At 41.2% G+C, this 18070-nt stretch overlaps 1 protein-coding gene across 12 annotated transcripts in view; it reads right to left on the minus strand.

Moving 5' to 3' along the window:
* Nucleotides 1-7274: 7274 nt before the first annotated feature.
* LOC5568412 overlaps nt 7275-18070 on the minus strand; it is a 193425-nt gene continuing 182629 nt past the window's right edge. For all 12 annotated transcript variants that reach the window (XM_021841306.1, XM_021841298.1, XM_021841292.1 and 9 more), the window contains 6 exons: nt 15132-15234; nt 14909-15069; nt 13977-14845; nt 13630-13914; nt 9075-9423; nt 7275-9006 (listed from right to left, as the gene is read on the minus strand). In XM_021841306.1, the coding sequence (XP_021696998.1) occupies nt 8866-9006; nt 9075-9423; nt 13630-13914; nt 13977-14845; nt 14909-15069; nt 15132-15234 (1908 nt within the window). In that variant the 3' untranslated portion in view covers nt 7275-8865. The remainder of the gene's footprint in view (nt 9007-9074; nt 9424-13629; nt 13915-13976; nt 14846-14908; nt 15070-15131; nt 15235-18070) is intronic.

Below are 18070 nucleotides of genomic sequence, written 5' to 3' on the forward strand. Positions count from 1 at the left end.
AGTTCCTCCAGGGATTCCATAAGGAGTTTCTTCTAGAATTCACCCGAAATTTCTCAAGAGATTCTATCAGGAGTTCCTCTATATATCCTCCAACAATATCTCTATATTTCTCCAAGAATTCCATCAGGAGTTCCTCCAGGGACTCTATCAGGAATTCCAATAGGGATTTTATTAGAAGCACGTTTAGGGCTACCATTAGAGTTCTTCTGAGGATTTCATCAGAAGTTTCTCCAGAAATTCCACCAAGAGTTCCTTCAGAGATTCCAGCTAGCATTTCTTCCGAGATTCTATTAGGACTTCCTCCCGAGTTTATATCAGGAGGTCACCTAAGAATTCCATCAGGATCTTCTATGGATATCATAAGGAATTTCTCTAGGCATTCTATCAGGAGTTCCATCAGGAATTTTACCAGGAGTTCCTCCAATGATTTCATCTGGAGTTCCTGCAAGAATATCTTTAGGAATATCGTACAAGGATTCCATCAGGAATTCCTCCGGATTCCGTCATGAATTCCTTCAGGAATTATCATTAAATTCTTCAGAAATTTTAACAGGATTTCCCTTAGAGATTCCATCAGGAGTTCCTCTAGAGATTGTATCAGAAGTTTCTTCAGAGATTTCACCTGGATCCTCGAGGGATTACATCAGAAGTTTCTTCTAGGGATAACATCAGGATCTCTTCTGAGAATTTCATCAGGAGTTCTTCTGGTAATTTCAAGAAGAGTTCCTTCAGGGGTTTCATAAGCATTTTCTTTAAACATTCCACCTGGAATTCCTTCTGAGATTCTATCAAGAGTTTCTATAGGGATTCCATCAGGAGTTCCCCTGAGTCTTTCAATAGGAGTTCCCAAGGATTTCCATCAGGAGTTCTTCTTAGAATTTTATCAGGAGTTCCAATAGGGATTCAATTAGGAATTCCTGCTGGGCAAAACAACAGAAGTCGTTTTTGGCATTTCATCACGAGTTCCCAAGGGATTCCATAAGGAGTTCTTCTAAGGATTTTATCAGGAGTTCCTCTAGGGTTTCCATTAGGAGTTTCTTCAGAAATTCCACCTGGAATTTCTACAGGAATTCTATCAAGAGTTTCTCTAATGATTCCATCAGGAATTACTCCAAGAATTACATCACAAGTTTTTTCAAGGATTCCATCTGAAGGAGTTCTTCAATAGATTTTATTCGGAATTTCTGCAGGAATTCCATCGGAAGTTCTTTCATAGATTCTAATAAAAAAACTTCTGAGACTTTTTTAATAAATCCTCCTGGGATTCCATCAGAAGTTCTGTCAGGGATTCTATCAGGAATTCTTTGAAAGGTTCCTTCAGGTATCCGTATAGGATTATTCTGGGTAATTTATTATGAATTCTTTTCGAAATTTTTTAGGAGATACTACCCGAATTTCTAGAGAATACTTCAAGACATTCATCCAAGAACTCTTCAAGGTAGTAATCCTGGAATTCCCTAAGGGATTTCTCCAGGAATTAGTCAAGGGATACTTCACGAAATTCCTCAAGGAATCAATCCTCAAGGAACTTCTTCAGCAAAATCTCCAACGATTCTCAAAGATTATCAGGATTTCCTCCAGGGATTTTATCAGAAATTTCTTATAAATATTCCATTATCGGCATTACTCAAGAGATTCCTTCCGGAATTTCTCAAATTTCTCCTCCCGGATATTCTTAAGGAATCAATCCCGGAAATCCTCAAGGGATTTCTCCGGATTTTTCAAGGAATTTCTCGTGGAATAACTCCAGGCATTCTTGGGGGTTTCAGGAACCCTCCAGCAATTTATTTTAATAGTTTTACCTGTAATATGGGAATCTACCAGTATATCATCCAGTGACTCCATCAGGAATTCCTCCTGGGATGCAAAACATGAATTCCTTCAGGGATTCCTCTGGAAGGTTCTTTCGTGGATGCCACTAAGATGAACTCCAATTATCCAATAACAAATTTCCTATGCGATTTGACCACAATTTCCTATAAAGATTCCTCTAGTAATTCCTCCAGATACTTCAACAGTATTTCCCTAATTATATCACCTGTAATTTTTCGCGAGAGAAGTTTTTTAAGGCATTTCACAAGGAGTTCTTCTAGCGTTAACACTAGGAATATCACCAGAGTTTCGCTAGAAATACCACCAAAAAATCTACCAGAGTTTTGCCAGAAGTTCAACCATAAAATAATTCAAAGGTGTTACTAGGATTGTGCTTCAGGATTATCATAAATTTCTCCAGGGAGTTAACTGATATCTACTCAGACTTTCAAACAACACATTTCTCTAAATGCCTCAGGATGAATCCCTAAAGTAGACCTTAAAGATTTTTTTTTCATTTCTGAAAAAAAAATCCATGGAGATATATCTTTAGAAATTCTTGTAGGTACCGTAATCCGGGGTATCATTGATCAGCGGGTTAACATTGATCGGAATGACTCATTTCGTAAAAAGTTGGTATCATCATTTATTGATGAAACATTTCCAAAGCATGAATATTGCTTCTCTTTCTTATATTAATGAGCTATTGAAAATTGAGATTTTTGCAAAAATTGCGTTAACTTTATGCGTAAATTTGTCAAGTTTGCGAAACAATAATTTCAATGGTTAAGGATGACACTACCGAAGATTCATGTCTCACATAGGTTCTGCAAGCGATATAAGCAAGGAAAATGCGGTTCTCACTAAAAATGGCATCGCACAAAACGATTCCGCTGTCAAAACTTTTATAAGTATGTTCAATTAGGCAACATTAACGAATTACTGTTAAGAATGTAAAATTCCCTTAGGAAATTGCCTACCTTTAGGCGTATTTTGCAGTTTGAGGTGTTTTCAATTTTAAATTAACTCAAAAAGTAAATGAGATGTAAGCGTTTGGACATCATATTCGGCTTCAGGGGCCATGATTTAAGTAAGTAACGACATTTTCAATATTACCGAACGTTGTTTACATGGATGATCAATGTTACCCCATATCAGCTAAATGAAAAAATCACATAAAACATTTTTTTAAACATGCTTAAATCTTTCAAAAAACAAAATACAGTATGTAGTCACGAGCTATGGGTGGCAGTACTTGTTTTAAAAATATAAAACTCAGAACATTTGCATTTTTGAATTAATTATTTAAGAAATATCCTAAAAACTGATCAATGTTACCCCGGATTACGGTATCACCAAAGAAATCAATAGATTAATTCCTAGAGAGTTTCCTGGAGAGATTCCTTACTATATTTCTGGAAGAACTTTTAAAGCAATCCCTGAAGAAGCTTCTGAAAGATTCTCTAAGGTAATTCCTGGTAGATTCCTTGGAAAAAATCCTTCAAGAAATACTGGATGGAATTGATGGATAAATTCCTATAGGAATTTTTGAAGTAATTCCTGCAGAAATTCCAGAACGAATGCCTCGTAGGGTCCCTTCAGAGAAAGGAAGAATCTTTGGAGGAAACACTGGTGGAGTTTATAAAAGAATTTATTGACGATTCTCTCTAGAGGAATACCGAAGGATAACCTGGGGGATCCTCTCAAAAAATAACAAGTGGAATCTCTAAAGAAATTCCTGCTGATCAAGTTTTGATGAATTTTTTTGCAGTGTTTCTCTTGAAATCTTAGAAGGATTTCTGATGGAATTCTTGGAGGAATTCTTGGAGGAATCCCTGGAGGAACTTGATGAATCCTTGGATAAATTGTGGGTAGTATCTTTATAGAAATGCTTTAAGTTTTGCTGGAGGACTTCTAGAATGAATATTTGGAGAATTTTTTGATGGAATTCTTGAAGAAAGCATTGGATGAACCACTGGAGAAATCCCTTAGGAAGTATTTGTATAGATCCCTGGAGAAATCTGTTGAAAATTGCTAGAATGAATCGCTGAAGAAATTTCTGATGGTTTTTCTGATGTAACTCCTTGAGGAATTTGAGGAGGAGTCCTAGGAGCAAGCCCTTATAAAAGTCCTGGTGAAATCCTTTGGGGAATTTCTGGTGATGATTTTTTTTTTTTGAGAAATCTCTTGAGAAGTATCTGAAATAATTCGTGATGCGATTCCTGGGTAACGCGTGATGTAATCCTTGAAGCAAACTTCTAAAGAAATTTCTGAAGAAATCTTTAAAAAAATGTTATAACAGTCTGGAGGAATTCTAGGAGGCAGCCTTGGACTTAGCCCTGAAGAAATTCCTTGGGATTTTTTGGACAGATCTTTGAAGGAATCAGTGGTTGAAATCCACAATAATTTGTAGAGAAACCTCTAAAGGAATCCTAGGAAAAATTCCACCAGAAGTTATGCCTGAAGAATGTTCCCCGGAGAAATTTCTGGTTGAATCTGTTGATAAATTTCTAAAGAAATTATTGATAAAATTCGTGGTAGAATCCCAGGAAGAGCTTTTGGTAGAATCCTTAGTATAGCTTATGGATTCCTGGAAAAACTTCAAAGCAGAATAACTAGAGGTAACGATTAAAAATTCTGGATAGAATGTTTGAAAAAAAAAATCCCTTGTCCATTCCCATATCAATGACTGCTCAGAATATTTCCCGAAAGAGACCCGTCATGATTTCTGAGTTTTGCCGGAATATTTCGTACGAATTATAACTGGAATTCCTCTTAAAAAAATATTTCTTCCGGTACTTAAATGTTGAAAGTTCATCTCTTCCTTACTGCGATTCTCCTTCACAGCCACAGCATTCGAAAAAATAATAATCGTATATTCACTAGACTCTCGGCAAGTCCAAAAACATGCGAAGGAATATCGTGTTGCTGCAACCAACCTTGACAGTCGGTCAAACGGTTGTATCAACATAAGTCGGTTTGACTAACTTGGGGGCGGAGTCAATGTTGGTCAAACCGTCTGAGCGTCTGTGGGCTGCATAAGGCACGGGATCCTACGAGAATTGAAGAGGGATCCATGAGTATGGAAAGTGGCAGTGAAAATCACTGTTTTTATAACACTAAGAAGAACTATTGCTTAAGGAAGACTTAAAAACTCAAACCTACGAAGAGCAATAAGCTCAGTATGTTCAAAACAAGTAAATCATTGAAAATTTCCCGTATTTCCATCTGAAGATCAATTCATTCAAGTGTGTTATATCATTTTCATAGGACAAGCGCTCAGATCGGTAGCTGAAGCAATTTTCAACGCGCCTAGGCACGATTGATGATGCGAGAATCCCCGCTGTGAACTGAGCTCCACTGATGTACCGTCTATATGGGTAGATGGGTTTGTTTAACCAAAGATGTAATATGAACAGTTTCCCATACAGTAAGTAAGTTCGGTTGTATTAAACTTGGACATTGTATGGTGTTTTTATTATAATCCAATGATTTCTTTACGAAGGCCAATATGCCCTGCTCTCCCCTACAGTCGGAACGTATGATCAATATATCTCGTAGCTAGCACCTACATGTCTACTCCTACGGACGCATGACACTCATTGAATCACCTTGCTGTCGTCTACAGTTGAACACCATGGTTAAACTGGTCCAGCAAAGAAGAATCTATCGATCATGGAAACAGGCTACTCTGCGTCTAACCAGGTGGATGGTCGGTGGTGGCTTGTTTGGGTACCCCTCGTTACCGGCTCTTTATGCAAGTATCAATAACGATCGTAAATTTATGGCTTTTGGCCAGATTAAAGTAATATTCGCGGTAATGATTTCGAAGAACTTCAAAACACACTGCCCATCGTTTTCCACGATTTGTTTTACCTCTTTATTTGTTGATGGCCGCCATTTCTGCATACAGCTGCATACTTCTTGCTTGCTTTTTTGTACAATCAAATTGAGACATATCATTGATTTTTTCTTGTTTTTGTATTTCAGAATAAGTTTAGTACAAATAGTTTTTTTTTAATGCATTTCATGTTGTCGTTACGAATTATTCGAATGTTTTCTTCTACCTTTTCCGGTTTCTTCGCTCGTTCGGTTTGTCTAATACTAGACTAAATCCAGCTGCTACCGCTTCTTTCCGTTCTGTTTCCTGCTTTGGATATATGTGGACTGTGGGTGTGTAGGTGTGCGAAATGTGGTGTAAGTGTTCTCTCCGGTTTCCCAATTCAAAACAGAACAATCGAATACAACTTTGACTGATGATGGTAAGTCGAATAACTAACGCTTTTGTGTAACGTTTTTGGTTCGGTGTATTGTAAGGACGATTGGGTAATGGTTTCAAATACGCAAACAACTTTAAAGCTAAATCTCACACTGTTCGTTTCTAAAATAATGATTTCTGCAATCAACCTTTTCGTATTCGTACTTCTTGCGTAAGTGTGTGTTGTACCATTGATTTGCACGTGTGAGTTACACCGAAAACAACATATCGACTACCCAAAAATTCAACACCGTTTGTTCTACCAAGTAGTTTTAAGTCCCACCTCTCCAAACGTCCGGTTCGGAGTGAATACAAAAATAGAATTTTATTGTTTCCGATCAAAACGAGTAGAAAAACTTATTCCCGTTTTGAATTGTTTCGCTTCCAATGGTCGTTTTTCGTTCCTATCGTTTCTTATCGTTTATCCGTCAGTTCCAGACAATCCTTTTTGTAGATATAGACATCTCACGTTTAAACACTGGTTCCGATTAGTTTTCTTCCATTCATTGGTTGTTTTTCGAGGAACAGGACAATGAATTTTGATTATTCGTTTGCCGTTGCTCGGCTAAGAAGTTTCTTCTTCTTTCTGGCGTTACGTCCCCACTGGGACAGAGCCTGCTTCTCAGCTTAGTGTTCTTATGAGCACTTCCACAGTTATTAACTGAGAGCTTACTATGCCGATGACCATTTTTGCATGTGTATATCGTGTGGCAGGTACGAAGATACTCTATGCCCTGGGAAGTCGAGAAAATTTTCAACACGAAAAGATCCTCGACCGGTGGGATTCGAACCCACGACCCTCAGCTTGGTCATGCTGAATAGCTGCGCGTTTACCGCTACGGCTATTTGGGCCCCATAAGCTAAGAAGTGTGAGATTCAAAACGTCCATCTTGTAGCGCTTGCAACCGAATCATTTTGGGTCGTGTGTGTTTGTGTGAGTGTTGGATGGTGGTTGGCCTTCGGTTGTGTGAGTGAGAGAGTTGTTCTTAAAATTCGGCAGTGTTGTGTGAACGTTCTCCGGTTTCTTTTCGGTTCGAGCAGATTCGGTCCGGTCATTATTCTTTTTTTCTAATTGTTATTTATATAAGATTATTACTGAGCATGGAATTTTGATGCAGATTTTTTTTCTACAAACACACGCACGCCTGACTGTTTGTGGGCCTCTGTGTCGTTTTTCTAAACATTTAATTTTGAGTTGCGTTCGATTTTCTACTTGTTTTGAGCTGATGGAATGGTTTTTCGTCTAGGTTTACCTTCGACAGGTTAAGTTTGGCCGTTCGATTTCAGTTCTAAATGTTAGTTTTAAAAGTGGTATTTTCTGTTTTTTTTTTAATTCACTTATATCAGATTTCCTCAAATACAAAAATTTCACTGATCACTAAGACTAGCATCGAAAAATCAACGAGTTTCCAATAAAGAAAAAGTATCCCAAAAACTAGACACTGGTCCTCGATAAGTAAATGTGTTAGTATGTGTGAGAGTTCTATATAGGTCGAATAAATGTTTTCTCTTCGTGTTAATAAAAAATCGTGAGTCACGTTTGTAGTCGGATGGTATTGACAACTGTCAAAAATTTACTTACAGATTAAATGCTAACTTACACAAATAAAACACAATTGCACTGCGATCTGGATTGAAAACGAAAGGAAGTATTTACAAATGAGCAAACTGAAATGCATGACATGTTACATTGATGTTACATTGTCAACAATTTAATTGATCGTATTTCGTCTGTGTCAATACTTCGTTTTGTAAATATGGTGGGCAAAATTTCCATACGATTCTCACTGACTTAAACAAATGATTTCCGCTACGCCGAACTTTGTCGTTGCTTTAATATCTGGCTTGTGTTCCTGTCCCATTCGTCAAACTTTTCGAGGAAATATCTCCACTTGATTACTCGGTCTTCATCTGACACTGGATTTGCTTTCTTTCGGCATAAATATGTGACATGTTACTAATCTAACAACTACACATAGATTTGAACAAGATCCCGACCAGAGAGCTCTCTGATGAGTGCCCATCCAACTCCGGGATCTGAACTGCTAAGTTTTTTTTTACGGTTTTATTTTCCTTTCGCTTTTATAATAATTCTTACTCTTCTGTAATGAGTGAAAATGTGTGTATGCTGTTTATATTCTGAGTAAAATTTTCAAATTTTATAACTACCAATATACGATTCTTCTAAAGGGATTTACGTGTTTGTGTTTTGTTTAAATTGGTATGTTTACGATTCACTCTATTACAACTTGATGAAAGTATGGCTCAAACTTGTATCTATTTTCTCTTGCGAGCAGCTGAAGGGATCTCACTTCTTTACTAGTTTTCGTTATCGTATAAGAACTCATGGGAAAAACTTACATCCTTTGTTTGGCTTACAGATTATGCGATAAATAAATACTTGACTCATATACAGTTGCAAATAACGCACATATGTTTTCACTAGCTTATCGAACTAAACGAACTCAATAAGTTAATCAAACCCCTTTCAAATTGCTGTGACCAAATAAAACTCTACGAAAAAAACTTTGCTTTTCTGTCACAAAACCTAACCCTATAAAACACAAAACAGCACTCACTCCGGAACACATTTCCATCTCCTACTGTCAACGCTTTCGGGTGCTTTCGCTATCGGGTGATCTCGTTCGCTTACTGCTATGTGTTATGAGAGAGTGTGTGTGTACGTGTGAGAGTGAGCGCCATCGATCTCTCTTTCGGGTTGCTACGATGGAGCTGTGCGTTTTCGCCTTCGCCGTCGCCTACTCCGTTCCTGTAGTAGTAGTGGTAGTAGGCGCTTACTCCAGTCGGGCCTTGTACGTCGTCTTCCAGACTTCGGCTAGCGTGACTGCGCTGTGGAACCGATGGAAGATGCACAGCGGCAGAGTGACGCGCTGGATCAACGACCAAGCGATAAAGCCGTAGAAGTCCAATTGAACCTGTAGACGAGTCAAAACCAACCTCTTATTACCTCATACTCCATCAATCCAAATCTCAACCAACTCACCGGATTGGCGAAGACTTTTTGCGCCTCGAACGTGTAGATGGCGAACATGGAAACGTTGCAAATCAGCAGGAATGTGACAATCTGGCGGCCCGGTTTGACGCGATCGTGCTCCGGCAGGTGGACCCGACGGCGCGACACGTCCGCAATGAACAGCAGCTGGAGGACGACCTGCAGGATGGCAACGATGCCGGTGACCATGACGAGCAGGTTCGGTTCACTGTCCAGGAAATTTAGCGAGCCGGCAATGACGCTGAAGGTGGCGTAGATGAACAGTCCGAAGGCGGAGATACGTAGCAGGATGTCGTTCAGGTTGCTCTGCTCCTCGCAGCGGAACTTCAGATTTTGGACGCTGTGGGTTATTGCAGAAGGTTTGGATGAGTGAAAAAGTTTTCATGAAAATTAAGGAGATCACAATGGAAGTTTGTAGTAGAGAGACAAAAAACGAAGAATCCGAAGGAATTTCTGGAGGAATCTCCGAAGGGAATCCCTGGAGGGATCTCCGAAAAGAATCCCTGGAGGGATTTCCGAAGAGAATCCCTGGAGGGATGTCCGAAGGGAATCCCGGGAGGGATCTCCGAAGGGAATCCCGGGAGGGATCTCCGAAGGGAATCCCGGGAGGGATCTCCGAAGGGAATCCCGGGAGGGATCTCCGAAGGGAATCCCGGGAGGGATCTCCGAAGGGAATCCCGGGAGGGATCTCCGAAGGGAATCCCGGGAGGGATCTCCGAAGGGAATCCCGGGAGGGATCTCCGAAGGGAATCCCGGGAGGGATCTCCGAAGGGAATCCCGGGAGGGATCTCCGAAGGGAATCCCGGGAGGGATCTCCGAAAGGAATCCCGGGAGGGATCTCCGAAGGGAATCCCGGGAGGGATCTCCGAAGGGAATCCCAGGGAGGGATCTCCGAAGGGAATCCCAGGGAGGGATCTCCGAAGGGAATCCCAGGGAGGGATCTCCGAAGGGAATCCCAGGGAGGGATCTCCGAAGGGAATCCCAGGGAGAGATCTCCGAAGGGAATCCCAGGGAGGGATTTCCGAAGGGAATCCCGGGAGGGATCTCCGAAGGGAATCCCGGGAGGGATCTCCGAAGGGAATGCCGGGAGGGATCTCCGAAGGGAATCCCGGGAGGGATCTCCGAAGGGAATCCCGGGAGGGATCTCCGAAGGGAATCCCGGGAGGGATCTCCGAAGGGAATCCCGGGAGGGATCTCCGAAGGGAATCCCGGGAGGGATCTCCGAAGGGAATCCCGGGAGGGATCTCCGAAGGGAATCCCGGGAGGGATCTCCGAAGGGAATCCCGGGAGGGATCTCCGAAGGGAATCCCGGGAGGGATCTCCGAAGGGAATCCCGGGAGGGATCTCCGAAGGGAATCCCGGGAGGGATATCCGAAGGGAATCCCGGGAGGGATCTCCGAAGGGAATCCCGGGAGGGATCTCCGAAGGGAATCCCGGGAGGGATCTCCGAAGGGAATCCCGGGAGGGATCTCCGAAGGGAATCCCGGAAGGGATCTCCGAAGGGAATCCCGGGAGGGATCTCCAAAAGGAATCACTGGAGAGATTCTTCAGGAAATCTCTGGAATGTTTTCTCAGGAAATCTCTGGAGGGATTCCTCAGGAAATCTCTAAAGAGATCCCTCAGGAAATCTCTAGATTCCACAGAAAATCTCTGGAGTGATTCCTCAAAAAATCTCTGGAGAGATTCCTCAGGAAGTCTCTGGAGAGATGCCTCAGGAAATCTCTGGAGAGATTTCTCAGGGATGCTCTGGAGAGATTGCTCAGAAAATTTCTGGAGAGATTCCTCAGGACATCTCTGGAGAGATTTCTCAGGAAATCTCTGGAGAGATCCCTCAGAAAATATCAGAAGAGATCCATCACGAGATCTCTGAAGAGATCCCTCAATAAATCTTTGGAAGGATTCCTTAGGAAATCACTTGAGAGATTCCTCAGGAAATCTCTTGAGAGATTCCTCAGGAAATTTCTTTAGAAATTCCTCAGAATATCTCTTCAGAGATTCCTCAGGAAATCTCTTGGGAGATTCCTCAATAAATCTCTTGGGAGATTCCTCAGGAAATCTCTTGAGAGATTTCTAAGGAAATCTCTTGAGAGATTCCTCAGGAAATCTCTTGAGAGATTTCTCAAAAAAATCTCTTGAGAGATTCCTCAGGAAATCTCTTAAGAGATTCCTCAGGAAATCTCTTAAGAGATTCCTCAGGAAATCTCTTAAGAGATTCCTCAGGAAATCTCTGGAAAGTTCCCTCACGAATTCTCTGCAGAGATTCCTTAGCAATTCCATAGAGATTCCTCAGAAAATCTCTGGAGAGATTCCTCAGGAAATCTCTGCAGGGATTCCTCAGCAAATCTCAGGAAAGATTCCTCAGGAAATCTCTAGAAAGATTACTCAGGAAATCTTTGGCGAGATTGCTTAGGAATTTTATAGAGATTCGTCAGGAAATCTCTGGTGAGATTCCTCAGCAAATCTTAGGAAAGAGAGATTACTCAGGAAATCTCTGGAGAGATTCCTCATGAAATCTCCTGAGAGGTTCCTCAGGAAATCTCTGGAGAGATTCCTAAGAAAATCTCCTTAGAGATTCCTCAGGAAATCTGTGGTGAGATTCCTCAGGAAATCTCTTGAGAGTTTCCTCACGAATTCTCTGGAGAGTTTCCCTACGAATTCTGTGGCGAGATTCCTCAGGAAATCTCTGGAGAGATTTCTCAGGAAATCTCTGGAGAGATCCCTCAGGAAATCTCTGGAGCGATCCCTCAGGAAATCTCTGGAGAGATTCCTCAGGAAATCTCTGGAGAGATCCCTCAGGAAATCTCTGGAGAGTTCCCTCAGGAAATCTCAGGAGAAAGTCCTCATGAAATCTCTGGAGAGATCCTTTAGGAAATCTCTGGAGAGTTCCCTCAGGAAATCTCTTGATAGATTCTTCAAGAAATCTCTGGAAAGATCCCTCAGGAAATCTCCGGGAAAAGTCTGGAGAGATCCTTCAGGAAATCTCTACGAGAAGTCCTCAGGAAATCTCTGGAGAGATCTCTCAGGAAATTCAATGAGAGATCCCTCAGGAAGTCGCTGGAGGAATTCCTCAGGAATTCTCTGGAGAACTCCCTCAGTAGTTCTCTGGGAAGATCCCTCTGGAAATGTTTTGAGAAATTTCTTAGAAAATCTCTGGATCGATTCTTCAGGAAATCTCAGGAGAGATCCTTCAGGAAATCTCTGGAGATATTCATCAAGAAATCTCTAGAGAGATTCCTCAGGAAATCTCTGGAGAGATTCCTAAGCAAATCTCTGGAGAGATTCCTCAAGAAATCTCTGGAGAGATTCTCCAAGAAATATCTGGAGAGATTCCTCAGGAAATCTCTTGATAGATTCTTCAAGAAATCTCTTGAAAGATTCCTCAGGAAATCTCTGGAAATGTCTGGAGAGATTCCTCAGGAAATCTCTGGAGAGATTCCTCAGGAAATCCCTGGAGAAATTCCTCAGGAAATCTCTGGAGAGATTCTTCAAAATATCTTCGGAGAGATTCCTCAAGAAATCTCTGAAGAGATTCCCCAAAAAATCTCTGCAGAGATTCCTCAGGAAATCTCTGGAGAGATTCCTTAAGAAATCTTTGGAGAGATTCCTCAGGAAATTCCTGGAGAGATTCCCCAAGAAATTTCTGGAGAGATTCTTCAAAAAATCTTCGGAGAGGTTCCTCAGGAAATCTCTGGAGAGATTCCTCAGGAAATCTCTGGAGATGTTCCTCAAGAAATCTTTTTAGAGATTCCTCAGAAAATCCCTGGAGAGATTCCCCAAGAAATCTCTGGAGAGATTCCTCAAGAAATATCTGGAGAGATTCCTCAGGAAATCTCTGGAGAGATTCCTCAGGAAATCTCTGGAGAGATTCCTCAGGAAATCTCTGGAGAGATTCCTTAGGAAATCTCTGGAGAGATCCCTCAAGAAATCTCTGGAGAGATCCCTCAAGAAATCTCTGGAGAGATCCCTCAAGAAATCTCTGGAGAGATCCCTCAGGAAACCTCTGGAGAGATCCCTTAAGAAATCTCTTGAGAGATCTCTCAGGAAATCCCTGGAAAGATTGATCAGAAAATCTCTGGAGAAATCCCTCAAAAAATCTTATTAGAGATCTCTCAGGAAATCCCTTGAGAGATCCCTCATGGAATCTCTGAAGAAACCTCTCAGGGAATCTCTGGAGAGATCTCTCAAGGAATCTCTGGGAAAATCCCTCAGGGAATCTACAGTGAGATCCCTCAGGAAATCTCTTGAGAAATCGTTCAGGAAATGTTAGAGAGAGATGTCTTAGGGAATCAGTGGAAAGATTCCTCAAGGAATATCTGGGGAAACCCCTCAGGGAATTTCTGGAGAGATCCCTAAGGGAATCTCTTCAGAGATCCCTCGGCAAATCTGCGGAGTGAACCTAAGGGGAATCTGTGATGAGATCCTTCAGAAAATATCTGAGAAAGTCTTACATAGAATGCCTGGTTTGGTCTTACTAATGGCTCATCAATCTTTAAAAAGTCAGAAACTTGATGGAAGTCAGCGACTAACTCACTAAAATTATACTCACCGAATGAATCCAATGATGATAGCGAAAACAGCGAGAACCATCAGAATGCAGTGCGAAGCATCGCCCAAGTAGATCGCCAGCAGCGAAAGCTGCGGATGTCTAACCAGCACGAAGAACAAAATCAGACAGATCAACGATCCAACCAGCAGCAGCAGTCCAAAGAACAGCCCCTTCGATGCCCCAACGCAATCCACACGTCCGGTGCGAGCCTGTTGAGCCATCACCACGGCACGGCGCGACAACATAACCTCCAAGCGGTGCTCCAGATCTTCTTCGTTGGTGAACCTGTTGAATCAGAGAAAACGGTCAGATCGTCCAGTTACCTTAGATAACAGCCCTCCACTCACTTCGGATAGCGTCCAATGTGCTTCCACATGACGTAGATCACGGCAGCACCGATCAGCGAGTACTCGATGATGAATGGATACAGGTACGGAGCGGAGTCCTGCACGATGGTTCCCATGATATTGACGCGGCCGCAGCTCACTGCCGTACCGTTGGCCGATACGGCCGTCGATGCGGCTACGAAAGGTTCCGGGAACAAGCTCTCCAGCGATTCGTAGGCCCGCTCCAGGCTGTTGTTCCGCTGGAGATAGTCAACGTGATCGATGAAGCGATCGAGGAAAGCCGGGCCCTCGGTGGAGGTCGTTGTCGATTGGGTGGTGGTGAAGGATTCGAAATCGGCCGTTTCCGCTGTTGATGAACTGGTTGAACTTTCCGTGGCCACAATGTCGCGAAGTCGTTCGTACAAATTGGCTGCGGTTGTTGATATGGTGGATGTGATTGGTTCCGCAGTGGTTGTAGTTGTGGTAGATGTGCTGGTGGAGGTTGTCGACGAGGAAGAAGAGGTCATTGCACGAGCGGTGGTGACTGCATCCACCAGAGTCTTGGCAGTGTTCTGTACCATTTTGGAGAGAACACTGGTTTCTTGGGACAGGTCCTCGTGAGCGTTGAGGTTCACGCTGATGGGTTCCCATTCAGTGTCTTCCCGTGGTCCCAGTTCTGTTCCCATGACCATTCCGGCGTTCTTGAGGGTGTGCTGGCGGATATTCTCCAGGATTGCGTTGTCTTCCGGCTCAGGACCACGGCGTTGGTGGTAGGCAGTAATCTCTTTCAGCGATTCCAGCACCAAGGTACGAATCCAGACGCACACGTTCGTGGCTACAATGTGCATCAAGCCAAAGCGGGCCAACACTTTGAAACGGTGGATGTTGAGCTGTTTAGAAAAACATGTTTTAAACAAGCTGACTCAGGTGAGTTTCTAGCGGTTAGAGCTTACCCGAGCATTCATGAAGATGAAGTACATCTGCATGAAGGTGAAGATCATCTGCAGTAAGGGATTCACTCCACGAAGAATCTGATGACACGGGGAAGTGAAAGGAATCTCAAAGAACGATCCAAACTCCAGTCCAGTGTAGATCATGGTGCCCAATCCGAATGCTGTAGGAATCATAGAATCATTGGTAACACATGTATATTCAAAGCTGATTAGAAATACATACCAATAGCTCCAACACGAAGGAAGAAACTTCCGTGGGCAGGGTCTTGAGTGGTTTTCCGTTTGCATCGTGGTGAGAGGGCAACTTCCGGGTCCGGTGTAGGTTCCTGAATACAGCGAAAATCGATTTTTCATAGAATGAATCAAAAGTAAATTAATTCCATTCATGAAATTAGCCATAGCCACACACACGGCAGATTGAAATTTATAAAACCAAATCGAAATAGACAAAAAACCGTAACCAAACAGAATTAATAATAAGACAAAAATTTGTCAAGCCAATTAGATTCGATCGAATAGGAAGAAGAGAAAGAGCAAAACAGAAATCCGAAACTGGAACAGATCAGTGCATTCAACGCAAATTAAAGTAGAAAAGAACACCAAATCGTTGACTTGGTTTGAGTGTTATTGAATTAATTTCGCGGTTTGTTCTCGAAGGGTGGTGGATTAGTTGATTTTAAACAGATTGGAAACCGGATCTAAAACATTCTGGTCATTGGTTAAAGTTAATTGAACATGGCACATTTGAAGCACAAAACTAACGTTCCATTACAAGCCCACATGGAGAGGGATGGTACTATATATGTGTCATTTGAACCATTTATAGTCACAGTACAACTTTTAACAACATCGTGACAAGGGAGGAAATTGATAGCGAGCTGGAACTTTGCAGACGCACAAATCATTATGACATGAACAGTTATAGCGGTTGATATCAGTTTGGTGAGTAGGTAGGTATAATGGTCCTGACATTCATCGTATTCAATAGTGACCATGGCAATACGAGAAGTGCATAGATAGTTTTGTTCTGCGAGCTTGGCAGAGCAAATCACGATTTATTTTGTCATTTACGTGTTCGACGATAATTTTGATTGAAATAATAATTAATTGTTCCTCTTTAACAAAGCTTGCGACGTATTATGATTCTGTTGAACTAAGTCTATAGGCAGATAATTCAGAAGTTTCTGGATGATTCGGCAACAAGCCGGTTTCCTAGGTTAATCGGTTTTCCGGACGATCTGCATATCGTCAAGAAATCTTTTTGCATCTGTGTAGTAACAGACTGCAACAGAAATATCTCCGGTGAAGAAAAACCACTGGAAATAATATATGAGAAATTTTTACAAAAAAATTCTGAAAAACAGGGATTTTTTTAAGAATTCTTGGAGGAATTTCTGTTGAAAATCTATAACAATTTCTTGAAAAATACTAGGAAGAATCCTAAAAGGTTGTCTGAAAAAAACCTCACATAAATATCGGCAAGGACTTGAAAGAATCTGGGGTGAATTTTGGAGGACTCCGTAGAGAATTTTATAAATTTTCTGTTTTGGGAGTTCTTGGAGTAATATCTGTGAGAATTCCTGCAGAACTTCTGTGGAAATACTTGAACAAATGTACCGTTTTGTCTCAAATTCCAAACAGACTCATATTCCAAACACTCGGTTTTTGTATGGCGGTTCGGTTGAAATGTTTCGCTGAAATATGCCATCAAAGTCAAGGGAAATGGTAGTCAATTGCAATTGAATTTTAACGTCTTCCAATCTATATTATACCCCGGGAGTAGTGATGAATCCCAAGTTAGAGGTCAATAAAACTAGCTCAGCTAAATTTATTCGGGAAATTATTCATTTGAATTGATTGACAGAATGAACACAGTGTTCGGCATTTGAATCAAATTGTTGTTCCGTACTTTTACGTAAAAACAATACCTACTGATCAAGTTTAAATAAACGTTTTTATCAGCTCACCTAACAGCTAATCGTTGAGCTTTACGTAGAAACTAAAATTTACACAATTATCAGCTAATTTATGCCCATCATAAGCATTTGAAGTCACAGTTGGCCTTAAGTGTTCGGAATATGAGTCAAAACGGCATGTATGTATCATAAGATAAATAAAACCGATGCTATATTCAGTAATGGCTCTCAATGATTCTCTTAGTGAAGTTGTACACAAATTTATGCGAAAAATCGCTGGAGATGTTCTTGATGGGTCTTTAGAAAAACAAAATCTTGGAGAAGTCGCTGGAAACATGTAGAAACACTTTAGGGAATCTATAAAAGAAATTCTTCATCGTAACCTGATACCGTTTTGTCTCAAATTCCGAACACTGCGTTTTTGTATGGCGGTTTGGTTGAAATGTTTCGCTGAAATATGTCATCAAATAATCAGGACATGGCGTCAATTGCAATTCAATTTTAACGTCTACCAATCTATTTTATACCTTGGGAGTAGTGCCGGTTCTCTAGTTCGAGACCAGTAGAAGTAGCTCAAATGAAATCATTTGCGAAATTATTCATTTGAAAATGATTTATTTGTGCTGTTCGGAATTTCAATCAAAGTGTTAGGAATATGAGACAGAATGAACACAGTGTTCGGCATTTGAAACAAAATGTTGTTCCACACTCAAACGTAAAAACAATACTGAACAAGTCTAAACAAACAATTTTATCAGTAAATCCAAAAGCTAACAGTTAGACTTTGTGCAGAAATTTCAAATATTCACAAATATTAACTATTTTATGCCTATTAGATGCATTTGAAGTCACGGTTGGCCTTAAGTGTTCGAAATATGAGTTAAAACGGTAAATTTGGCGTTTCGTTTGAAAAGAAATCCAGAAAAAAGTTTGTTATAAATTTGAAATGCAAACTTCAGATAAATTCCTGGAGTCCTGGTTCAAAACCATTGGTGCTTAAAAAATAAAAATCAGGGGGGGGTTGTGTACAAGACACGACCGCATGACGTAAACTACGCCAAGTGATTTTCTGCATTTGAATTTTAGTCAATTGTCATAGTTGCAGCCTTTCTTTAGTTCAAACTCTAACATAATATCGTAACGGTCTCAACATTATAGGTTTTCAATTGACACCCAGTATATTGCCGTAAGACGTAGTTAACGTCAAAAAAAGCTAGATAAATTGTTAATTGTGAAGGGAAATGAC

The sequence above is a fragment of the Aedes aegypti genome, chromosome 1 (assembly GCF_002204515.2).
Source record: "Aedes aegypti strain LVP_AGWG chromosome 1, AaegL5.0 Primary Assembly, whole genome shotgun sequence".
NCBI classification, from domain to species: Eukaryota; Metazoa; Arthropoda; class Insecta; order Diptera; family Culicidae; genus Aedes; species Aedes aegypti.